Below are 26950 nucleotides of genomic sequence, written 5' to 3'. Positions count from 1 at the left end.
TAATCAAAAGTAAGAAAACATGGGCCAAAACATGTCTTTAACCATGCATTTTAAGTTTTAAAGTTACATCTTATAATTATTCTTCATGCTGAATAAGGATATGGGTAAAATAGGTCTGTTTTGGCTCATTGGTCTTCTTATTAATGCTTGAATCATCACTTTTAAGTTTTAGAGAACAGATCATTGCTTAACCTGATGAACTGCATCCATGATAAATTTTTGTAGTGACCCAAGGTCACCTTAAGGATGTAACCATTAGCAGGGGACAGCTTGTCTCCTCACCTAACCTAATAATCCTTGGAAGAATGTGTAGGTTGGGCCACTTAACACATTCTTATGAGGATTATTAGGTCAGGTGAGAACACAAGCTGTTCCCTGCTAATGGCAACATCAGTAAGGTGACCTTGGGTCACCACACTACTCCCCTTCATTTTTTTCGAGATTAATGCTTTGATGTTGATGAGGCAGATGGTATAGTCAGCTGGTTGTCCAGTGCTGGCAGGCAAACCACAGGTCTGGTTCTTCAAGGTTGTTGAAAAGTTGTTTGTCCTGTAATATACTGTGTGAAGACTGTTACATGAAGCCATTGCTGACTGAAGGAGTCAAAATCACCTTGGAGTGCATGAGTGGCCGGCCGGACCTGGCAAATACAAGTGCAAAAATGAACTGGTATGGGATGACGCTGGGTGGGTGATGGAAAATTGACGATGAAAGCTTGAGTCAGGAAATGTAAACTGTAGCACTTTATAGACGTTTCCTGTCCACCATCATCCCACACCAGTCCATATTCCTTGTATTTTGGGTCCTACTGACCACTCATGCACCTACAGGGATTCTGTCTCTTCAGCCAGTAATGATCCCATGTAACGTCTTCATCCGGTATGGTACTGCAGGACAAATACCTTCTCTAGAATCTAGAAACCTCAGCCATTTACTTCATCAGCATTCAAGCATTAATCTTGAAAAACGTGAAGAAGGGAAGTAGTGTAGTGACCAAAGGTCACCTTAATGACATCACCATTAACATGGGACAGCTTGTATCCGTAGCTGACCTAATAATCATTGGAAGAATACGTTTTTTCACTCATCCTACACATTTGCACCTGAAGTATTAATCCCCAACACCTATTCTTGATGTCAGTAGTAGCAGATCAAAGGCTGCCTTTGTAATTATAGATGACTTGACCCTTTCCATAAGAAGCGCTGTTCTTACGGACTTAACCTCAAGTCCACCAGCATGGAGAAAGGTCAGAAGCTTGTGACATTTGGCTTCAAAATCTGTCATTCCCTGTGGGAATAGCTATCCCTCATAGACCTTACCTCACTGCCTCTTAAGTAACCGGGTATTGGCACAGCAAATCAGTCAGGCAGTTGGCTCACTACTAGACAACAAATGTACTACTCCGTTACCTTAAGTTTTGGCGATAAAATTCCAGACTGAAACCACCCTTAGGGCATCTCCATCAGTACATTTCCCAATGTGACTCCACACATGTTATCTTCCTGGCAGGTCTCTTTGTGATGCCTCGTCTTGGATGTCTACCTTCAGCAGGAATCACATGGGACGTCGCCTACACTTGTCACAAGCAGCAGCCGTAACAACATGGGACCTGTGGCACTCCTGCATCCGTAGTTCGTCTCCAGGAGCTATGATACAGGACACACCCACTTTCCTACAGGAGCTCCACCTTGACTGAGCAGCCTCACACTTCTTTCCTGCCTCTGCCTCATCTGATGCTTACCAGCATCACAGGAACCTTGTCAAGCCTGCCTTATATTTCTCAACCTACCATTACTAACCTCTCCTTGCCCTCTATAATCCTGTACCAATCTTATTGCCCTCTCCCAACTCTCCAATAAAGCATTGTTGTTGTCGTTTAATGTGTTCCCATCTTCTCTCAGTCATAACACTCCAGTAATTCCTACCAGAACGCTTAGATTTTAAAGAAAGGCCAGAAGTTATATTTTTTCCTCAGGAGTTTGCCTAAAATCTCAAAATGTGTACAATGAGGATCTGGGGTCAAATAGTTTTGGCTAATTAGTTCTGCTAATGCCATCTTAATAGGTACACAGAATCATGACAAGTTTTAGATGCCAGATCCAATAGCTTTGATGCATGCAACTGTGAAGGGTAAATTTTCAGGGGAAGTGAAGGAACAAAAGAGCAAGTTTCTGAAGTATGAAGTCACAAATCCAAAAATTTGATTTGCAAAATAAACTGAAAACATTTTGCTGGTCAAAATTTCTCAGGAAAGTTCATAATTTTCAGGGCCCTTGGTAGATAGTGAGCTGACTACTAGATGCAATTTTTTTTTTTTTGCTTTAATCAGGTTTGCATTAACCATACTGGTGTATAAATTGCTTCACCTTTGGATTGTAGTTTGTACACTTTGATCTTCCACTTCACAGTGATGGTCAAGAATACTAGCATACCTTCACCAGTTTCCATGTCAGCTGTTAAGAGAAATAGGTGCTCAGTACTGAAGAAAAATTAGACATGTATCAAAGGCAAGGTTTATTTTTAATGTTTATATGAAAACAGCAAAGGAAAAGAATAGCTTAACCATCTTGTATAATTTTCTGCCTTTATAACAGTAGCCTGATCCATTCAGCAGATAATCCCTCCTTAGCAAATCTTCAAACTTTCAAAATTATCCCAAATTAATCTTGATAGCAAATGACATGGGCAAAATATGTTTCCTAAGATTTACTAATTTTAGTTGCTTTTAATTATTCAGCAAAACTTTTGAATATTCATCAAACATTTCAAAAGCTGTTATCAGGAAGTAATGGAGTAGGTCACTTACCCACATAACTGCACCATACTGCTCAAATTTCCATTGAAGATACCCCTTTCCTGTATATATCAGTTGTTCTTGTAAAAATAATCTTTAAGTCCATTCAATATAGCCAGTACCTAACCATCAGCAAGCTGCATTCCCTGTTGTCGTTTTGATAACCCATTTAGTTTGTTGTGCTGATTATTCACTTATTGTAAGTTGACTATCATTCATTTCAAAGCACTTTAGGATGTAGGATCTTTGGTATTGGCTTTTCTGTTGTCATTTATATCAATATTGTTCCCTATTAGTGTAGGTGTAGCAAGTCCGAAATTACGTTTATTACTTGGTTCATATCTCGTGCCACTACTGATTAGGAGTGGGGCTGTAGTTGGTCAAGGCTATTCAAAGATATTTTTGAGAGGTTTATGTGGTGTGATTGTCATGTATGCATTTCGGTGTTTTATGGGAGAAAGGATGACTATTCAATTTGGGAAACTGTACACTACATCATTCCAATTCACTCTATCCTTTGTACACCTGTCACCCTCCTGCATGTTCAGGCCCTTTCACTCAAAATGTTTTTCATGCCCACCCACATACACATGCATATCCATACACGTCCACACATGTAAATATACATACCTATACATCTCAACATATACATATATATACACATGTACATAATTCATACAGTCTGCCTTAATTAATTCCCATTGCCACCTCGTCACATGAACTAATAACTCCCTACTTCCCCATGTGTGCGAGGTAGCGCTAGGAAAAGACAACAAAGGCCCCATTCGTTCACACTCAGTCTCTAGCTGTCATGTAATAATGCACCGAAACCACAGCTCCCTTTCCACATCCAGGCCCCACAGAACTTTCCATGGTTTACCCTGACACTTCACATGCCCTGGTTCAATCCATTGACAGCACGTCTACCCCATCCTTTCACCCTCCTGCATGTTCAGGCCCTGATCACTCAAAATCTTTTTCACTCCATCTCCAATTTGGTATCCCACTTCTCCTCGTTCCCTCCACCTCTGACACATGCATCCTCTTGGTCAATCTTTCCTCACCCATTCTCTCCATGTGACCAAACCATTTCAAAACACCATCATCTGCTTTCTCAACTACACTCTTTCAACACACCTCTCTCTTACCCTTACATTACTTACTGGATCAAGCCACCTCACATTGTCCTCAAACATCTCATTTCCAGCACATCCACCCTCCTGCGCACTCTATCCATAGCCCACGCCTCGCAACCATACAACATTGTTGGAACCACTATTCCTTCAAACATACCCATTTTTGCTTTCCAAGATAATGTTCTCGACTTTCACACGTTCTTCAAGGCTCCCAGGATTTTTGCACCCTCCCCCACCCTATGATTCACTTCCGCTTCCATGGTTCCATCCGCTGCCAGATCCACTCCCAGATATCTAAAACACTTCACTTCCTCCAGTTTTTCTCCATTCAAACTTACCTCCCAACTGACTTGACCCTCAACCCTACTGTACCTAATAACCTTGCTCTTATTCACATTTACTCTTAACTTTCTTCTTTCACACAATTTACCAAACTCAGTCACCAGCTTCTGCAGTTTCTCACATGAATCAGCCACAAACGCTGTATCATCAGCGAACAACTGACTCACTTCCTAAGCTCTCTCATCCACAACAGACTGCATGCTTGCCCCTCTTTCCAAAACTCTTGCATTCACCTCCTTAACAACCCCATCCATAATCAAATTAAACAACCATGGAGACATCACACACCCCTGCTGCAAACCTACATTCACTGAGAACCAATCATTTTCCTCTCTTCATACACATGCCTTATGTCCAATTTCCCCGAGAATTTAAAAAATTGTGGGTAATCGTTCATGGCATTTTTTTCAGCCCTCAAAAACTTTCAAAATTGAAGTATAATGAAAAACTTTTCAAATAATCAGAGAAAATATCTCCTAATGTTTCCCTTAGCCGATAGATACCCGGAAAATACATAATGAATTATCAGAAAACGTTTGAAAATTCTAAGCATTTAACAATTACTTATCATAACTATGGCCAAACAGTATTTCAACCTGATATTTGTATTCAGCATGAAAAATATATTTTATACCGTTTTAATAAAAAAATTTTGAATACAGGATTTAATAAACGCCATTATACTTAAACATTCATGGATAATATTTCGTAATGCTTCCCCTTGGCGAGATAATTAATAAATATGAATGGATCATCAGAAAATGTTTTTACATTTGTAAATATGTAACAATTTAATTACAGGCATCGAGACAGCCAAACAATACTTCAACACTAGATTTATGTTTAGCATGAAAAATATTCCAAATAGGCTTCATTACCAATCCACTTCCCCAAGAAAAATATGTATTATTTTAGGGTATTTGTTAGCCCAAAAATATCTCGTAACATTTCTTTTTTGAAAAGTATAATTGAAGGGGAGGATTTCAAGACACCTGCTCCCATCCCTCTTAGTCGCCTTCTTTGACACACGGGGAATACATGGAAAGTATTCTTTCTCCCCTATCCCCAATTTTTCAGTTTCCCAAAAGAACAAAGAAGGGGCCAAGTGAGGATATTCCCTCTAAGGCTCACTCTTCTGTTCTTAACGCTACCTCACTAATGCAGGAAATGGCAAATATGTAAAAAAAAATCACCATTTGCCACGTTAGTAAGGTAGCATTAAGAACAGAGGACTGAGCCTTTGAGGGAAATCCTAACTTGGCCCCCTTCTGTGTTTCTTCTTTTGGAAAATTGAAAAATGAGAGGGGAAGATTCCCAGCCCCCCATCCCACCCTTTAAGTCGCCTTCTACGACACGCAGGGAATACGTGGGAAGTATTCTTTCTCCCCTATCCCCAGGGATATATATATATATATATATATATATATATTAAAATGCCATGGTGACATCACACAGCCTTGCCTTACACCCAAATGTATACTTTTGCTCAACTCTCCTTCCACATTCACACATGCATTTGTTCCACTATGGAAGGCTTTTACACCATCCAACACTTGTACCCTTAACCCCACGTATCCTTAATACTCTCATAAGCATTCCACTCAACTCTTTGTCATGTATTCTAAAAACTGTAAAAGCTGCATACATTACCTTTCACTAAATAATTTCCACGATCATCTTTCCTCACAAATCTGCTCCACATATCCCTGACCTTTCCTTAAAAAAAAAAAATTCTGCATTTAGCCCCTTCTATCACTCAATGTTCTTGCTCACACTTTTCCTGCTATACTTATTCCCCTATAATTGTGACATACATTCTTAGTATCTTTTCCTTTAAATATTCAGTTGTAATTCTATCCACTCCACATGCCTTTCCTACTTTCTACCTCAATATTGCCCTTCCTGCAAAAAACATGCACTTGTATCCTCTTCCTTTCATCTTTCATACCCTTGCATGTAACAACTGCTCTGCTACCTTGCCTTCAACATTCATCAGTTCTTCAAAATACTTTTTCCATCTTTTCACTTCCTCCTTTTGATTCAGCAACACCCCTTCCTTATTTCTGACATTAATATTTCCACTATTTGCATCAACCTTTCCCTTTTTTTCACCTTTCAGTACTTCTTATTTTTCCCAAAACTTTTCACTCGACTTCCTTCCAAAATCTTTTAACAACTATCTCTCTGCTTTCCTCTATCAGCTTCTGAACATTCCTTTTGTGCATTTTACATTCTTCCTCTTTTGCTGAACTTACACTAGTACATTCTTTTCAAGCAATTTTCCACATTTCTAGTCTTTTCCACCCCTCATGCATTGCCCTGTATTCTTATATCTCTCATCCTTACATCCAACCACTAATTCTACAACCTTCAATAGTACTTTTGTGTAAGGTAATTCAGTGACAATTTAGAATAAAGAGAATTGGACAAGAGTATCCAAACATTTTCAATGGGTGTACAAATGACATGAATGTAACACAGATTTTTGTTAAATAATTATCTAGTTTTTGTGTAATACATGTCACTCAACTTTTAATTGAGCAAGTCTGATGTAAAAGGTTAAAGTAAAAGACCAACAAGGAGGAGACATTGCAAAGACATATGATAGAGGCCACACACACTGCAGGTACTGATTACACCTACCAGAAGATTAAAAAAGTTAATTTTAAGCACTTTTATCATCACAGGCCTCTTTTTATAAACAAGAAAACAGGAAATTCATTAAACAACAATACAGGTAATACACCCACTGTTCGTGACAAAAAATCTTTTGTAGCACAATACCAGTTGTTAGTGCAACATCAATTTCGGTAAGATTTTAAAAAAAGCATGCACTTTTGAAGTAACAGGAATTCAGCTGTCTCTCAACTCTTAAGCTTTTAGTTTGTAATCCTGAAAACAATAATATATATCAGCAAAATAAAGACAAAAATATCATTTGATTATTTATATTACAGGTTTCTACACAAATAGAATATAAAACCAATTATCAACAAACTTCAAAAAAATATTTTTTTTTTCATTATAAATAAATTCAACCAATTACTCGGGCATTTTGACAGCTGCCTTTAGCTAAATAAAGTTTACTCCAATTGCCATTACAGGATATTAAAAAAGACCATCCTAAATGTCTACTTTCCCACTCCCATTATAAAAAGGTTTCTGTATAAATGCATTCAATATAACTTTTAATCTTGATAAACAATTATACCCATAACCAAGCTAACTTTCATTCAAGTTTAATCACAAATGTGGTACAATAGTTATTAAAAAAAATCCTGCTGTAAAATTACCTTTAAAGATGTAGACCTTGAAGAGTTTTAGCTTGTGTTTTCATGAGTAAATTTGCGTATCATTATCTACAGCAGCAGCCATTCTGAACTTTCATGTGTACAAGTTAAAATTACCTTAGAAATTTCCTCTGCTAACCATATGAAGATTCTTGTCACCTAACACAATCATTATAAAATAATTTTTTATGATCTAAATGAACTTTCAAAACACAAGAGACTGCTACATGAACATGTAAAGATCTATGCTTACAGATTATGCATACAACATTATGCATGCATCAAATACAAAATTTACGAAAGTAATTTCATAAAGCTATAGTATACAAAATGCACAGTAAAGCAAAGTCTATAATTAAAGAAAAAGAAATATATGAAACTGTATAATGAATTATATAATCAAGAAACCCTTTCATTTAGACACTATGAATAAATATCTTTAGTCCAATAAAGTGTAACATAAAAAGATAAAACATTATGAAGCTGTTACTGCTGTATCAGGAGTTTCTGATACCTGATCTGATGATACAACTTCACTACATTTATCTTGCCCAGCAAGTAAAGAGTCAACTGATGGTGGTGATGGCTCTTCAGTTGGCCTTGTATCATTTTCCGGTAAATCTACTGAATTAGAAACTACATCTAAAGTTTTGTCTATACTTATGTCCTGCTGCAAATGAGTATCATGGGATGAAGTTTCCATCTGTAGGGATTCCTTGTGCTCTTGCTCTCCCATTTCTAAGTGTGAAGGTTTCTCAGATTTATTTTCGTTATCATCAGCTGAAGAATCCACAGGCTGAAGCTGTCCTTCCTTGAGATTATTTTGAAGTGAAGGTTCATCATTAATGGGCGACACTACAAGTTCCTGATCTTGCACCATGCTCTCTTGCATAAGTGGCACCAGTGATTCATCTTGGATGATACACTCACCTTCCTTTTTATTTTCCCGTTCTGGGGGTGGCACTATGGGTATAGCAGCCTTTGGCCTTTTCTGAAGTGGTGGGTTACTTCTTGGTAAATGTTGCTGACTCTCTGTGTTGTAGTATGTCACACCATTGCTGTAGATCTCCCCAGGCTGCGACTGTAACATCAAATTAAAAATTTAATTCAGTACTGAAACAAATACTATGATATTACTATCATTATCTGGTTTCCCCATTTCCCCAAAAAACTAGGGACTGAAAAATGAAATGTTTTATTTTATTTATTATACTTAATCGCTGTTTCCCGCGTCAGCGAGGTAGCGCCAGGAAGAATGGTCCAACCACTCGCACACACATACACATACATACATAAATGCCCATACATGCACATATATATATATCAACATACACATGTATATACTACTTTATATATATATATATATATATATATATATATATATATATAACTGTACTTTCCCTATTCTTTTTAAACTTAGCAATAGCAATTTCCCTCAAGTGCCAAGAACAGATGAATAACCTCGTGCTCAAATCACGTATAGTGCACCAAAAATCAGGTTCCCTTATCCACAACTTAACATCACAGACTTCCAAGTTTTTCCTAAACCATTTCACATGCCCTGGTTCACCACATCAACCCCTATATGTCAAGTTGCTCCAACTTCCTCAGTCCTATGCATGCCTCACACTTTGTACCTAACATTCAAAGCATATTTTATTCCATCCTTGCACCTCCTCCTCCCCTTCTTTTTCCCTCCACTTTCACTTGTAAACCTTCTTACTCAGCCTCTTTTCACTAATCCTTTCCATATGTCCAACTTATTAAAGCACATGCCTTTCACCACATACTCTTTTTTTGCTACCATACCCTTCCCTTAATCTTACTCATTTCTTATTTGATAAACCCTTCTCACATCATACCATATATTGTCTTCGAACATTTCATCTTTAACACATCCGCCCTTTTGTGTACTTTTTCATCAAGGGCCCATGTCTCACATACAGCACTGCATCAACATCTAAACCATCTCACATATCTATCTTTACCATAACAGAACCTGATTTCTCTAACCACACACTCCTCAGTGTGCCTGGGACCTTTGCTTTCTCACCCTACCTATGGCTTATTTCAGCTCTCATGGTTTCAATCTAGTGCCTTGTCCACTCCAGGTATCTAAGACATCCCACTTCCATCTTCTAACCATTAAAACTCGCACTCAAAACTACCACACTCTCCCCTACAAAACTTAATATCCCTGCTTTTATTCAAATTAACTCAAACTTTCTCCTTCCACACTCTGCAACCAGTGTGACAATCTGCCACCAGAGATGTCTTATCAGCAAACAGCATGTGATTAACCTTCCAAGCCTCCTTGTCACCCCCTCCATAAACAGATAAACAACTAAGGTGACATCACACCTCAGCTTTAGACCCACCTTCACTTGTAACCAATTGCACTCCTCCCATCTTGCATACATGCCCTATCCTCATAAACACTTTTCACTGCTCCTAATAGCTTTCTTTCCAAACCATGTGTTTGTCACATCTTACACTAAGCATCTCTGTCAACCCTATAATAAGCTTACTTCAATCCCTTTATAGATACACCCTTCCATCTCCAGTTTGGTCTATCCCTCCTTGCCCCTTTTTCTGACTCGTATTTGCCCTTATTTTATGTTAATTGATAAAAAATCATATTTATTTTAGCTGCTTCTGAGGCCACTGTTTTTGACAGGTTAGTCTAGTGTTGTCATGATGCCAGTGTTTAACAAATATGAAAATAGTGAAACACCAAAATTGTTTCTAAGGTAATATTCAGGGCAAGCAACAAATGTAATATATGGCAGCACTTCTACTCCATTCAAATGAGTGGTGTGTATAGGATCCCTACATTATTTGAAAGTTTTTTTTTTTTTTTTTTTTACTTTTTCCCAATTCAATTTTAGTTTCCCTGAAAATCAAGAGGAACATTATACAACCTTCAACCTCCCCCCCGAAGCTGTAACTTCATTATCACATACTTTAACCCTTTCATTGTTCCATACATTATGCAGTACAAAATTTATTTCTCTATCTGTTCAGTGCTGCTAGCCCATGTAGCCAATATGTTCTGAATTTCCTATGCTCACATAAAAGACACCAAATAAGATTCTGCCAACCCTAATATCACTCATACAGTATTTTCATACAGTAGGTCTTTTAACATATTTATCAAATCTGGTGATTAGTGTTGACACAGAGAAGTGTTGTGGTTCTGCAAGATACCAGAATTATGTGGAATCACTAATGTGAAATGATTTACATGAAATGAAAGAACTTTTTGAAGATGGTAGTGGTCAGATGTGGAGGGTTAAAAAGAGGAATGTGACCACTGAATAGTGAAACTGATGAACATACACAAAATTGTAGTCTGCATCATACATATGCCAGGCCATGCTGGTTGAATGGAGCAGTTGTTTTAGCACTGTCGAATTTTTCCAAAAATGTTTTACACTATGATGGGGTCATTAAATATGCAGCAACAAGATATTTTTAAATAAGATTCTGAGCTAAACATAGTTTGCACTTTCTTCATTTTACAGAAACTATAAACTGAGATGAAGAGACACTTTATCCTTTTCAAAGGACCACATTTAGGGCACATCATACATGTTATATAAACCTAAAGCTACAAAAAATATATATATGAAATACTGCAATAAAATAAAGAAATAAAGAGTCTACAGGTATAAACTGTCCTATCAGCAAACCTGCATCACTAATACTGCAGGTACTTATTGGAAGGCTTCATAATATTTTAGCCTTTAAATAATTCCCAAAGATTTCCAGATTTTTCTTTGAAAGAAATTTTCAATTATTTTTCGTGTTTCCTCTGACCAATGGAGACCTGCATACAAAATGCACAAAATAATAAAGAACTAAAATACAATGTTTATAATAAAGTATTATGGCAATATACATTTGCAATGCAAAAGACAAACGATCTGAAGAAAAGGGAACCCTGCTGATGTTAGTGAAAAAAAAATAAGTGAATATATATATATATATATATATATATATATATATATATATATATATATATATATATATATATTATCCCTGGGGATAGGGGAGAAAGAATACTTCCCACGTATTCCCTGCGTGCTGTACAAGGCGACTAAAAGGGAAGGGAGCAGGGGGGCTGGAAATCCTCCCCTCTTGTTTTTAGTTTTCCTAATGAAGGAACAGAGCAGGGGACCAAGAGAGAATATTCCCTCAAAGGCTTACTCCTCTGTTCTTAACGCTACCTCGCTAACGCGGGAAGTGGCGAATAGTGCGAAAAAAAAAATTATATATATGTATATATTATTTATTTATTTTGCTTTGTCACTGTCTCCCGCATTAGTGAGGTAGCGCAAGGAAACACACATACACATGTATATACATACACGTCCACACACGCAAATATACATACCTATACATCTCAATGTACACATATATATACGTATACATATATACACATGTACATAATTCATACTGTCTGCCTTTATTTATTCCCATCGCCACCTCGCCACACATGGAATAACAACCCCCTCCACCCTCATGTGTGCGAGGTAGCGCTAGGAAACAACAACAAAGGCCCCATTCGTTCACACTCAGTCTCTAGCTGTCATGTAATAATGCACCGAAACCACAGCTCCCTTTCCAAATCCAGGCCCCACAGAACTTTCCATGGTTTACCCCAGACGCTTCACATGCCCTGGTTCAATCCATTGACAGCACGTCGACCCCAGTATACCACATCGTTCCAATTCACTCTATTCCTTGCACACCTTTCACCCTCCAGAATGTTCAGGCCCTGATCACTCAAAATCTTTTTCACTCCATCTTTCCACCTCCAATTTGGTCTCCCACTTCTCGTTCCCTCCACCCCTGACACATATATCCTCTTGGTCAATCTTTCCTCACTCTTTCTCTCCATGTGGCCAAACCATCTCAAAACACCCTCTTCTGCTCTCTCAACCACACTCTTTTTACCATGACACATCTCTCTTATCCTTTCATTACTTACTCGATCAAACCACCTCACACCACATATTGTCCTCAAACATCTCATTTCCAGCACATCCACCCTCCTGCGCACAACTCTATCTATATCCCACGCTTCGCAACCATATATCATTGTTGGAACCACTATTCCTTCAAACATACCCATTTTTGCTTTCCAAGATAACGTTCTCGACTTCCACACATTCTTCAATGCTCCCAGAACTTTCGCCCCCTCCCCCACCCTATGATTCACTTCCGCTTCCATGGTTCCATCCGCTGCCAGATCCACACCCAGATATCTAAAACACTTCACTTCCTCCAGTTTTTCTCCATTCAAACTTACCTCCCAACTGACTTGTCCCTCAACCCTACAGTACCTAATAACCTTGTTCATATTCACATTTACTCTCAGCTTTCTTCTTTCACACACTTTACCAAACTCAGTCACCAGCTTCTGCAGTTTCTCACCCGAATCGGCCACCAGCGCTGTATCATCAGCGAACAACAAGTGACTCGCTTCCCAAGCTCTCTCATCCACAACAGACTGCATACTTGCCCCTCTTTCCAAAACTCTTGCATTCACCTCCCTAACAACCCCATCCATAAACAAATTAAACAACCATGGAGACATCACACACCCCTGCTGCAAACCTACATTCACTGAGAACCAATCACTTTCCTCTCTTCCTACATGTACACATGCCTTACATCCTCGATAAAAACTTTTCACTGCTCCTAACAACTTACCTCCCACACCGTATATTCTTTGATACCTTCCACAGAGCATCTCTAATAACTCTTTATCATATGCCTTCTCCAGATCCATAAATGCTATATATATATATATATTTTTTTTTTTGCTTTGTCGCTGTCTCCCGCGTTTGCGATGTAGCGCAAGGAAACAGACGAAAGAAATGGCCCAACCCACCCCCATACACATGTATATACATACGTCCACACATGCAAATATACATACCTACACAGCTTTCCATGGTTTACCCCAGACGCTTCACATGCCCTGATTCAATCCACTGACAGCACGTCAATCCCGGTATACCACATCGATCCAATTCACTCTATTCCTTGCCCTCCTTTCACCCTCCTGCATGTTCAGGCCCCAATCACTCAAAATCTTTTTCACTCCATCTTCCACATCCAATTTGGTCTCCCACTTCTCCTCGTTCCCTCCACCTCTGACACATATATCCTCTTGGTCAATCTTTCCTCACTCATTCTCTCCATGTGACCAAACCATTTCAAAACACCCTCTTCTGCTCTCTCAACCACACTCTTTTTATTTCCACACATCTCTCTTACCCTTACATTACTTACTCGATCAAACCACCTCACACCACATATTGTCCTCAAACATCTCATTTCCAGCACATCCACCCTCCTGCACACAACTCTATCCATAGCCCACGCCTCCCAACCATACAACATTGCTGAAACCACTATTCCTTCAAACATACCCATTTTTGCTTTCCGAGATAATGTTCTCGACTTTCAAACATTCTTCAATGCTCCCAGAATTTTCGCCCCCTCCCCCACCCTATGATTCACTTCCGCTTCCATGGTTCCATCCACTGCCAGATCCACTCCCAGATACCTAAAACACTTCACTTCCTCCAGCTTTTCTCCATTCAAACTTACCTCCCAATTGACTTGACCCTCAACCCTACTGTACCTAATAACCTTGCTTTTATTCACATTTACTCTTAACTTACTTCTTTCACACACTTTACTAAACCCAGTCACCAGCTTCTGCAGTTTCTTACATGAATCAGCCACCAGCGCTGTATCATCAGCGAACAACAACTGACTCACTTCCCAAGCTCTCTCATCCACAACAGACTGCATACTTGCCCCTCTTTCCAAAACTCTTGCATTCACCTCCCTAACAACCCCATCCATAAACAGATTAAACAACCATGGAGACATCACACACCCCTGCCGCAAACCTACATTCACTGAGAACCAATCACTTTCCTCTCTTTCTACACGTACACATGCCTCATATTCTCGATAAAATCTTTTCACTGCTTCTAACAGCTTGCCTCCCACACCATATATTCTTAAAACCTTCCACAGAGCATCTCTATCAACTCTATCATATGCCTTCTCCAGATCCATAAATGCTACATACAAATCCATTTGTTTTTCTAAGTATATCTCACATACATTCTTCAAAACAAACACCTGATCCACACATCCTCTACCACTTCTGAAACCACACTGCTCTTCCCCAATCTGATGCTCTGTACATGCCTTCACCCTCTCAATCAATACCCTCCCATATAATTTACCAGGAATCCTCAACAAACTTATACCTCTGTAATCTGAGCACTCACTCTTATCCCCTTTGCTTTTGTACAATGGCACTATGCAAGCATTCCGCCAATCCTCAGGCACCTCACCATGAATCATACATACATTAAATAACATTACCAACCAGTCAACAGTACAGTCACCCCCTTTTTTAATAAATTCCACTGCAATACCATCCAAACCTGTTGCCTTGCCGGCTTTCACCTTCCGTAAAGCTTTCACCAGCTCTTCTCTATTTACCAAATCATTTTCCCTAACCCTCTCACTTTGCACACCACCTCGACCAAAACACCCTATATCTGCCACTCTATCATTAAACACATTCAACAAACCTTCAAAATACTCACTCCATCTCCTCACATCACCACTACTTGTTATAACCTCCCCATTTGCCCCCTTCACTGAAGTTCCCATTTGCTCCCTTGTCTTACGCACTTTATTTACCTCCTTCCAAAACATCTTTTTATTCTCCCTGAAATTTAATGAGACTCTCTCACCCCAACTCTCATTTGCCCTCTTTTTCACCTCTTGCACCTTTCTGTTGACCTCCTGCCTCTTTCTTTTATACCTCTCCCACTCATTTGCATTTTTTTCCTGCAAAAATCATCCAAATGCCTCTCTCTTCTTTTTCACTAATAATCTTACTTCTTCATCCCACCACTCACTACCTTTTCTAATCAACCCACCTCCCACGCTTCTCATGCCACAAGCATCTTTTGCGCAAGCCATCACTGCTTCCCTAAATACATCCCATTCCTCCCCCACTCCCCTTACCTCCTTTGTTCTCACCTTTTTCCATTCTGTACTCAGTCTCTCCTGGTACTTCCTCACACAAGTCTCCTTCCCAAGCTCGCTTACTCTCACCACTCTCTTCATCCCAACATTTTCTCTTCTTTTCTGAAAACTCCCACAAATCTTCACCTTCGCCTCCACAATATAATGGTTAGACATCCCTCCAGTTGCACCTCTCAGCACATTAACATCCAAAAGTCTCTCTTTCGTGCGTCTATCAATTAACACGTAATCCAATAACGCTCTCTGGCCATCTCTCCTACTTACATACGTATACTTGTGTATATCTCGCTTTTTAAACCAGGTATTCCCAATCACCAGTCCTTTTTCAGCACATAAATCTACAAGCTCTTCACCATTTCCATTTACAACACTGAACACTCCATGTATACCAATTATTCCCTCAACTGCCACATTACTCACCTTTGAAATCAAATCACCCATCACTATAACCCAGTCTTTTGCATCAAAACCACTAACACACTCATTCAGCTGCTCCCAAAACACTTGCCTCTCATGATCTTTCTTCTCATGCCCAGGTGCATATGCACCAATAATCACCCATCTCTCTCCATCAACTTTCAGTTTTACCCATATCAGTCTAGAATTTACTTTCTTACACTCTACCACATACTCCCACAACTCCTGATTCAGGAGTAGTGCTACTCCTTCCCTTGCTCTTGTCCTCTCACTAACCCCTGACTTTACTCCCAAGATATTCCCAAACCACTCTTCCCCTTTACCTTTGAGCTTCGTTTCACTCAGAGCCAAAACATCCAGGTTCCTTTCCTCAAACATACTACCTATCTCTCCTTTTTTCTCATCTTGGTTACATCCACACACATTTATACACCCCAATCTGAGCCTTTGAGGAGGATGATCACTCCTAGCGTGACTCCTTCTTCTGTTTCCCCTTTTAGAAAGTTAAAATACAAGGAGGGAAGGATTTCTGGCCCCCCGCTCCCATCCCCTTTAGTCGCCTTCTACGACACATGAGGAATGCGCGGGAAGTATTCTTTCTCCCCTATCCCCAAGGATATATATATATATATATATATATATATATATATATATATATATATATATATTTTTATTATACTTTGTCGCTGTCTCCCGCGTTTGCGAGGTAGCGCAAGGAAACAGACGAAAGAAATGGCCCAACCCCCCCCATACACATGTATATACATACATCCACACACGCAAATATACACACCTACACAGCTTTCCATGGTTTATCCTAGACGCTTCACATGCCTTGATTCAATCCACTGACAGCACATCAACCACGGTATACCACATCGCTCCAATTTACTCTATTCCTTGCCCTCCTTTCACCCTCCTGCATGTTCAGGCCCCGATCACACAAAATCTTTTTCACTCCATCTTTCCACCTCCAATTTGGTCTCCCTCTTCTCCTCGTTCCCTCCACCTCCGACACATATATCCTCTTGGTCAATCTTTCCTCACTCATTCTCTCCATGTGCCCAAACCACTTCAAAACACCCTCTTCTGCTCTCTCAACCACGCTCTTTTTATTTCCACACATCTCTCTCACCCTTACGTTACTCACTCGATCAAACCACCTCACACCACACATTTTCCTCAAACATCTCATTTCCAGCACATCCATCCTCCTGCGCACAACTCTATCCATAGCCCAAGCCTCGCAACCATACAACATTGTTGGAACCACTATTCCTTCAAACATACCCATTTTTGCTTTCCGAGATAATGTTCTCGACTTCCACACATTCTTCAAGGCCCCCAGAATTTTCGCCCCCTCCCCCATCCTATGATCCACTTCCGCTTCCATGGTTCCATCCGCTGCCAGATCCACTCCCAGATATCTAAAACACTTTACTTCCTCCAGTTTTTCTCCATTCAAACTCACCTCCCAATTGACTTGACCCTCAACCCTACTATACCTAATAACCTTGCTCTTTTTCACATTTACTCTTAACTTTCTTCTTCCACACACTTTACCAAACTCAGTCACCAGCTTCTGCAGTTTCTCACATGAATCAGCCACCAGCGCTGTATCATCAGCGAACAACAACTGACTCACTTCCCAAGCTCTCTCATCCCCAACAGACTTCATACTTGCCCCTCTTTCCAAAACTCTTGCATTTACCTCCCTAACAACCCCATCCATAAACAAATTAAACAACCATGGAGACATCACACACCCCTGCCGCAAACCTACATTCACTGAGAACCAATCACTTTCCTCTCTTCCTACACGTACACATGCCTTACATCCTCGATAAAAACTTTTCACTGCTTCTAACAACCCTCCTCCCACACCATATATTCTTAATACCTTCCACAGAGCATCTCTATCAACTCTATCATATGCCTTCTCCAGATCCATAAATGCTACATACAAATCCATTTGCTTTTTTAAGTATTTCTCACATACATTCTTCAAAGCAAACACCTGATCCACACATCCTCTACCACTTCTGAAACCACACTGCTCTTCCCCAATCTGATGCTCTGTACATGCCTTCACCCTCTCAATCAATACCCTCCCATATAATTTACCAGGAATACTCAACAAACTTATACCTCTGTAATTTGAGCACTCACTCTTATCCCCTTTGCCTTTGTACAATGGCACTATGCACGCATTCCACCAATCCTCAGGCACCTCACCATGAGTCATACATACATTAAATAACCTTACCAACCAGTCAACAATACAGTCACCCCCTTTTTTAATAAATTCCACTGCAATACCATCCAAACCTGCTGCCTTGCCGGCTTTCATCTTCTGCAAAGCTTTCACTACCTCTTCTCTGTTTACCAAATCATTTTCCCTAACCCTCTCACTTTGCACACCCCCTCGACCAAAACACCCTATATCTGCCACTCTATCATCAAACACATTCAACAAACCTTCAAAATACCCACTCCATCTCCTTCTCACATCACCACTACTTGTTATCACCTCCCCATTTGCGCCCTTCACTGAAGTTCCCATTTGCTCCCTTGTCTTACGCACTTTATTTACCTCCTTCCAGAACATCTTTTTATTCTCCCTAAAATTTAATGTTACTCTCTCACCCCAACTCTCATTTGCCCTTTTTTTCGCCTCTTGCACCTTTCTCTATATATATATTTATTTATTTTATTTATTTTGCTTTGTCGCTGTCTCCCGCGTTTGCGAGGTAGCGCAAGGAAACAGACCAAAGAAATGGCCCAACCCACCCCCATACACAATGTATATACATACACGTCCACACACGCAAATATACATACCTATACATCTCAATGTACACATATATATACACACACAGACACATACATATATACCCATGCACACAATTCACACTGTCTGCCTTTATTCATTCCCATCGCCACTCACACACAGATACACACACACACACACACACATATATATATATATATATATATATATATATATATATATATATATGTGTGTGTGTGAGTGGTGATGGGAATGAATAAAGGCAGACAGTGAAACGAAGCTCAAGGGTAAAGGGGAAGAGTGGTTTGGGAATGTCTGGGGAGTAAAGTCAGGGGTTAGTGAGAGGACAAGAGGAAGGGAAGGAGTAGCAATACTCTTGAAACAGGAGTTGTGGGAGTATGTGATAGAATGTAAGAAAGTAAATTCTCGATTAATATGGGTAAAACTGAAAGTTGATGGAGAGAGGTGGGTGATTATTGGTGCATATGCACCTGGGCATGAGAAGAAAGATCATGAGAGGCAAGTGTTTTGGGAGCAGCTGAATGAGTGTGTTAGTGGTTTTGATGCACGAGACCGGGTTATAGTGATGGGTGATTTAAATGCAAAGGTGAGTAATGTGGCAGTTGAGGGAATAATTGGTATACATGGGGTGTTCAGTGTTGTAAATGGAAATGGTGAAGAGCTTGTAGATTTATGTGCTGAAAAAGGACTGATGATTGGGAATACCTGGTTTAAAAAGCGAGATATACATAAGTATACTTATGTAAGTAGGAGAGATAGCCAGAGAGCGTTATTGGATTACGTGTTAATTGACAGGCGTGCGAAAGAGAGACTTTTGGATGTTAATGTGCTGAGAGGTGCAACTGGAGGGATGTCTGATCATTATCTTGTGGAGGCTAAGGTGAAGATTTGTATGGGTTTTCAGAAAAGAAGAGTGAATGTTGGGGCGAAGAGGGTGGTGAGAGTAAGTGAGCTTGGGAAGGAGACCTGTGTGAGGAAGTACCAGGAGAGACTGAGTACAGAATGGAAAAAGGTGAGAACAATGGAAGTAAGGGGAGTGGGGGAGGAATGGGATGTATTTAGGGAATCAGTGATGGATTGCGCAAAAGATGCTTGTGGCATGAGAAGAGTGGGAGGTGGGTTGGTCAGAAAGGGTAGTGAGTGGTGGGATGAAGAAGTAAGAGTATTAATGAAAGAGAAGAGAGAGGCATTTGGACGATTTTTGCAGGGAAAAAATGCAATTGAGTGGGAGATGTATAAAAGAAAGAGACAGGAGGTCAAGAGAAAGGTGCAAGAGGTGAAAAAAAAAAAAGGGCAAATGAGAGTTGGGGTGAGAGAGTATCATTAAATTTTAGGGAGAATAAAAAGATGTTCTGGAAGGAGGTAAATAAAGTGCGTAAGACAAGGGAGCAAATGGGAACTTCAGTGAAGGGCGCAAATGGGGAGGTGATAACAAGTAGTGGTGATGTGAGAAGGAGATGGAGTGAGTATTTTGAAGGTTTGTTGAATGTGTTTGATGATAGAGTGGCAGATATAGGGTGTTTTGGTCGAGGTGGTGTGCAAAGTGAGAGGGTTAGGGAAAATGATTTGGTAAAAAGAGAAGAGGTAGTGAAAGCTTTACGGAAGATGAAAGCCGGCAAGGCAGCAGGTTTAGATGGTATTGCAGTGGAATTTATTAAAAAAGGGGGTGACTGTATTGTTGACTGGTTGGTAAGACTATTTAATGTATGTATGACTCATGGTGAGGTGCCTGAGGATTGGCGGAATGCGTGCATAGTGCCACTGTACAAAGGCAAAGGGGATAAGGGTGAGTGCTCAAATTACAGAGGTATAAGTTTGTTGAGTATTCCTGGTAAATTATATGGGAGGGTATTGATTGAGAGGGTGAAGGCATGTACGGAGCATCAGATTGGGGAAGAGCAGTGTGGTTTCAGAAGTGGTAGAGGATGTGTAGATCAGGTGTTTGCTTTGAAGAATGTATGTGAGAAATACTTAGAAAAGCAAATGGATTTGTATGTAGCATTTATGGATCTGGAGAAGGCATATGATAGAGTTGATAGAGATGCTCTGTGGAAGGTATTAAGAATATATGGTGTGGGAGGAAAGTTGTTAGGAGCAGTGAAAAGTTTTTATCGAGGATGTAAGGCATGTGTACGTGTAGGAAGAGAGGAAAGTGATTGGTTCTCAGTGAATGTAGGTTTGCGGCAGGGGTGTGTGATGTCTCCATGGTTGTTTAATTTGTTTATGGATGGGGTTGTTAGGGAGGTAAATGCAAGAGTTTTGGAAAGAGGGGCAAGTATGAAGTCTGTTGGGGATGAGAGAGCTTGGGAAGTGAGTCAGTTGTTGTTCGCTGATGATACAGCGCTGGTGGCTGATTCATGTGAGAAACTGCAGAAGCTGGTGACTGAGTTTGGTAAAGTGTGTGGAAGAAGAAAGTTAAGAGTAAATGTGAATAAGAGCAAGGTTATTAGGTACAGTAGGGTTGAGGGTCAAGTCAATTGGGAGGTGAGTTTGAATGGAGAAAAACTGGAGGAAGTGAAGTGTTTTAGATATCTGGGAGTGGATCTGGCAGCGGATGGAACCATGGAAGCGGAAGTGGATCATAGGGTGGGGGAGGGGGCGAAAATTCTGGGGGCCTTGAAGAATGTGTGGAAGTCAAGAACATTATCTCGGAAAGCAAAAATGGGTATGTTTGAAGGAATAGTGGTTCCAACAACGTTGTATAGTTGCGAGGCGTGGGCTATGGATAGAGTTGTGCGCAGGAGGATGGATGTGCTGGAAATGAGATGTTTGAGGACAATGTGTGGTGTGAGGTGGTTTGATCGAGTGAGTAACGTAAGGGTAAGAGAGATGTGTGGAAATAAAAAGAGCGTGGTTGAGAGAGCAGAAGAGGGTGTTTTGAAATGGTTTGGGCACATGGAGTGAATGAGTGGGGAAAGACTGACCAAGAGGATATATGTGTCGGAGGTGGAGGGAACGAGGAGAAGAGGGAGACCAAATTGGAGGTGGAAAGATGGAGTGAAAAAGATTTTGTGTGATCGGGGCCTGAACATGCAGGAGGGTGAAAGGAGGGCAAGGAATAGAGTGAATTGGAGCGATGTGGTATACCGGGGTTGACGTGCTGTCAGTGGATTGAAGCAAGGCATGTGAAGCGTCTGGGGTAAACCATGGAAGGCTGTGTAGGTATGTATATTTGCGTGTGTGGACGTATGTATATACATGTGTATGGGGGGGGGGGTTGGGCCATTTCTTTCGTCTGTTTCCTTGCGCTACCTCGCAAACGCGGGAGACAGCGACAAAGTATAATAAAAAAAAAATAATATATATATATATATATATATATATATATATATATATATATATATATATTTTGCTTTGTCGCTGTCTCCCGCGTTTGCGAGGTAGCGCAAGGAAACAGATGAAAGAAATGGCCCAACCCACCCCCATGTATATACATACGTCCACACACGCAAATATACATACCTACACAGCTTTCCATGGTTTACCCCGGACACTTCACCTGCCCTGATTCAATCCACTGACAGCACGTCAACCCCGGTATACCACATTGCTCCAATTCACTCTATTCCTTGCCCTCCTTTCACCCTCCTGCATGTTCAGGCCCCGATCACACAAAATCTTTTTCACTCCATCTTTCCACCTCCAATTTGGTCTCCCTCTTCTCCTCGTTCCCTCCACCTCCGACACATATATCCTCTTGGTCAATCTTTCCTCACTCATTCTCTCCATGTGCCCAAACCATTTCAAAACACCCTCTTCTGCTCTCTCAACCACGCTCTTTTTATTTCCACACATCTCTCTTACCCTTACGTTACTTACTCGATCAAACCACCTCACACCACACATTGTCCTCAAACATCTCATTTCCAGCACATCCATCCTCCTGCGCACAACTCTATCCTTAGCCCACGCCTCGCAACCATACAACATTGTTGGAACCACTATTCCTTCAAACATACCCATTTTTGCTTTCCGAGATAATGTTCTCGACTTCCACACATTCTTCAAGGCTCCCAGAATTTTCGCCCCCTCCCCCATCCTATGATCCACTTCCGCTTCCATGGTTCCATCCGCTGCCAGATCCACTCCCAGATATCTAAAACACTTTACTTTCTCCAGTTTTTCTCCATTCAAACTCACCTCCCAATTGACTTTGACCCTCAACCCTACTGTACCTAATAACCTTGCTCTTATTCACATTTACTCTTAACTTTCTTCTTTCACACACTTTACCAAACTCAGTCACCAGCTTCTGCAGTTTCTCACATGAATCAGCCACCAGCGCTGTATCATCAGCGAACAACAACTGACTCACTTCCCAAGCTCTCTCATCCCCAACAGACTTCATACTTGCCCCTCTTTCCAAAACTCTTGCATTTACCTCCCTAACAACCCCATCCATAAACAAATTAAACAACCATGGAGACATCACACACCCCTGCCGCAAACCTACATTCACTGAGAACCAATGACTTTCCTCTCTTCCTACACGTACACATGCCTTACATCCTCGATAAAAACTTTTCACTGCTTCTAACAACTTGCCTCCCACGTATTCCCTGCGTGTCGTAGAAGGCGACTAAAAGGGGAGGGAGCGGGGGCTGGAAATCCTCCCCTCTCAATTTTTTTTTCTTAATTTTCCAAAAGAAGGAACAGAGAAGGGGGCCAGGTGAGGATATTCCCTCAGTGGCCCAGTTCTCTGTTCTTAACGCTACCTCGCTAACGCGGGAAATGGCGAATAGTTTGAAAAAAAAAAAAAATATATATATATAGCAAAAATGGGTATGTTTGAAGGAATAGTGGTTCCAACAATGTTGTATGGTTGCGAGGCGTGGGCTAAGGATAGAGTTGTGCGCAGGAGGATGGATGTGCTGGAAATGAGATGTTTGAGGACAATGTGTGGTGTGAGGTGGTTTGATCGAGTAAGTAACGTAAGGGTAAGAGAGATGTGTGGAAATAAAAAGAGCGTGGTTGAGAGAGCAGAAGAGGGTGTTTTGAAATGGTTTGGGCACATGGAGAGAATAAGTGAGGAAAGATTGACCAAGAGGATATATGTGTCGGAGGTGGAGGGAACGAGGAGAAGTGGGAGACCAAATTGGAGGTGGAAAGATGGAGTGAAAAAGATTTTGTGTGATCGGGGCCTGAACATGCAGGAGGGTGAAAGGAGGGCAAGGAATAGAGTGAATTGGATCGATGTGGTATACCGGGGTTGACGTGCTGTCAGTGGATTGAATCAGGGCATGTGAAGCGTCTGGGGTAAACCTTGGAAAGCTGTGTAGGTATGTATATTTGCGTGTGTGGACGTATGTATATACATGTGTATGGGGGTGGGTTGGGCCATTTCTTTCGTCTATATATATATATATATATATATATATATTTTTTTTTTTTTTTTTATACTTTGTCGCTGTCTCCCGCGTTTGCGAGGTAGCGCAAGGAAACAGACGAAAGAAATGGCCCAACCCCCCCCCCCCCATACACATGTACATACACACACACATACCTATACATCTCACCGTATACATATATATACATACACAGACATAACACATGCATACGTAAGTAATTCATACTGTCTGCCCTTATTGATTCCCGTCGCCACCCCGCCACACATGAAATGACAACCCCCTCCCCCTGCAAGTGTGCGAGGTAGCACTAGGAAAAGACAACAAAGGCCTTTGGAACGAATAGGGTCTCATCCTGACTATCCTTTTTCATCCAATGATGATACAACCTCACAAAAGGTAAATTTCCATTTGCAGTGTAACCCTGTGTAGGTTTCTTGTCACTAGTTATGAAGACTATATTGCCATGGCCACCCAATTGAGAGAGTTCCACATGGGAAAAGGCATCAGAGACATAGATAGACAAATTCTATGTTACCACTTATCCTGCCATAGTAGCTACATAAATTTTTTGGGAAGTGCTAACAAAGCTTCCCTCACCACACTAAGTTGCTCTATAAATCAATGATCCCCTCAACTCTACCACACTTAGTCTGACATAGGGTTATTCCTAGTAATCAAGATCAGATAATCTGGAAGGCAAATTCTTCCACAAACAATAACTTCCCTTTCACCTTTCCTTCCCATAAATTCAATAATTCTATATGATTACCCTCTCTCTCAGATAAAGAACTCCCTTCATTTTCATAACTATTCACCTTTTCCTTTCTCAGTAAAGCCACCCTTCATTTTAATAACTAAATGCCTTTTCCTATCTCAGTAAAGTAGCATAAAAAACAGCCAAATGACTCTATAAGGAAAAACCTTCATTTAACTCCTGATCCTACTTATAAATAATGATATTTACTACAGAAAGAAAAAATTTCTATCCCCAACATAGTTGCCTTCTATGCATGCAGGATGTAAATGGGTAGTCTTTGTCCCATATCCCCAGGGATGATACAAAACATATTGCTTACATAAAATCTTACAGGATAAAGCTGCATGGTTTCAGTGCTCACAACTAGTAATTCAACAATTCTAAATGAATTTTCAAATATAACTTTTCTTAAGCTAATGCATAAAAACAATTTCACCTACCTATAACCATTTTGTCGAGTTGGCCCTGTTAGTGAAAACTAACAAAAATAATCCATATGCATTCATCAACTATAACTTTTAATTTGAACATACTTACTACCTCAAACTAAATTGTTTAATGACTTTTAATATCAAGAATTAGTTTCAGTAAAACAAGGGAATAAGTTATTTTTATATCAAACATTTGATAATCATAAACTAAATATTCAAGCAGTTAGTAAAATAAAGAAAAGCAAAAGAAATAGGTATTATAGCTGGCTTGCCAAGAAAAAAATTAAGAGCAAAGTGGGAAGATCCAAAGGCTTTGAAGTCATGAGTACATAATTAGAGCAGTTTAGCTGTAGAACACAAAAAGCATGACAAGCTCAATTTCCAACTTAACATAACAATCTCTCAGGAACTGCTGGTTAATAGAGATCATTACTACATTTGTGTCAGTTTCTATATCTATAAAAAATCAAATGATATCTGCACAAACTTTCTGCAAGTTTTAACAGTAATACACAAGAAAAGAGTGGAGTGAAATTTTTTACTGGAAATGCTTAAAAATGCTGTGCTCTCAATTTCTAATTACGTAAATGGCATATTTTCTCAAAACATGAAAATGGGCGGAGAGTATGAAAAATACATTTACACAGACTTTTTACATTTCACATAAGGAAAGTTAACTAATTTTACTTTATGACTCTACTGTAATGTATTTAATGCAGATATGTATTGTGGCTAACTTACCACGCCAGGTGTGTAGCCCTGGAATGGCGGGAACTGAGGTGGGTGGGGAGCGGCTCCTGGGAGAGGACCAGGATGAGCTCCATAATTAATCATATTCTCAGGGGGTAAGAATGGTGGGCCAGTAACTGGAGGACCAGGAACTGGGGGTGCACCCACCGGAGGAGCACCTAGTGGCCCTGCTACTGGAGGGGGACCGGTCACAGGTGGTGCCACTGGAGGAGGACCAAAGAGGTGAGGCGACTGTGTGACCGGTGGGAACATGCGAGGCGCAGGAGGCTGTCCCAGAAAAGGTTCTGGGGGATAAGTCGGAGAGGATGTTGTAAAGGCTGGAGGAACAAAGGAGGGAGGGGCCCCACCAGCAATGGGAAGCTGGGTATGGGGAGTGGTCACTGTGTGACTTGTTGAAGTTACAATCCCTCCATCATTCACTCCTCCTTGATAACCTGAAAAGTTCGAAATCAATATATCATATGTACAAATAATAAGATCATGCACAAATAATAAGAATTAACTCCAAGACTGACTGCTCATCAGGTATTTGCAAAACAATCAGCGATTGAGTATTTCAACTTCTGCATTTCTATTCTCAAGACAAAATATCAGAAAACTTATGAGCATCTCACACTGGCAAAACTTAAAAGAGGCACATTCAGTGAAATTCCATCTATCAATCAGCATTACATTCCCTATTCAGCTGAGCAGGTACACACAGCATCCACAATATCATTAAACCTCCTCCCTCTTTTGTTTCATCAACCCAAGTCTAGTAAGTTAATCTTAAACATAA

The 26950-nt window shown here is 40.3% G+C and overlaps 2 protein-coding genes across 6 annotated transcripts in view; one reads left to right on the top strand and one right to left on the bottom strand.

Annotated features, from left to right (window-relative positions):
* The window catches only part of LOC139746209 (luciferin sulfotransferase-like), a 38298-nt gene extending 36413 nt beyond the window's left edge, over positions 1–1885 (top strand). The window contains exon 9 of the mRNA XM_071657167.1: positions 1511–1885. The gene's annotated coding sequence lies outside the window, so the exon portion shown is untranslated. The remainder of the gene's footprint in view (positions 1–1510) is intronic.
* Positions 1886–2498: 613 nt separating this feature from the next.
* Positions 2499–26950, bottom strand: part of btz (CASC3 exon junction complex subunit) — a 54113-nt gene continuing 29661 nt past the window's right edge. For 3 of the 5 annotated variants that reach the window (XM_071657162.1, XM_071657163.1, XM_071657161.1), the window contains 2 exons: positions 26164–26606; positions 2499–8644 (listed from right to left, as the gene is read on the bottom strand). In XM_071657162.1, the coding sequence (XP_071513263.1) occupies positions 8039–8644; positions 26164–26606 (1049 nt within the window). In that variant the 3' untranslated portion in view covers positions 2499–8038. The remainder of the gene's footprint in view (positions 8645–26163; positions 26607–26950) is intronic. The other 2 variants (XM_071657165.1, XM_071657164.1) reach the window with 1 other exon arrangement.

Source organism: Panulirus ornatus, chromosome 64, assembly GCF_036320965.1.
Source record: "Panulirus ornatus isolate Po-2019 chromosome 64, ASM3632096v1, whole genome shotgun sequence".
In the NCBI taxonomy this organism is placed as follows: Eukaryota; Metazoa; Arthropoda; class Malacostraca; order Decapoda; family Palinuridae; genus Panulirus; species Panulirus ornatus.
This window is presented reverse-complemented; position numbering and strand designations above follow the sequence as displayed.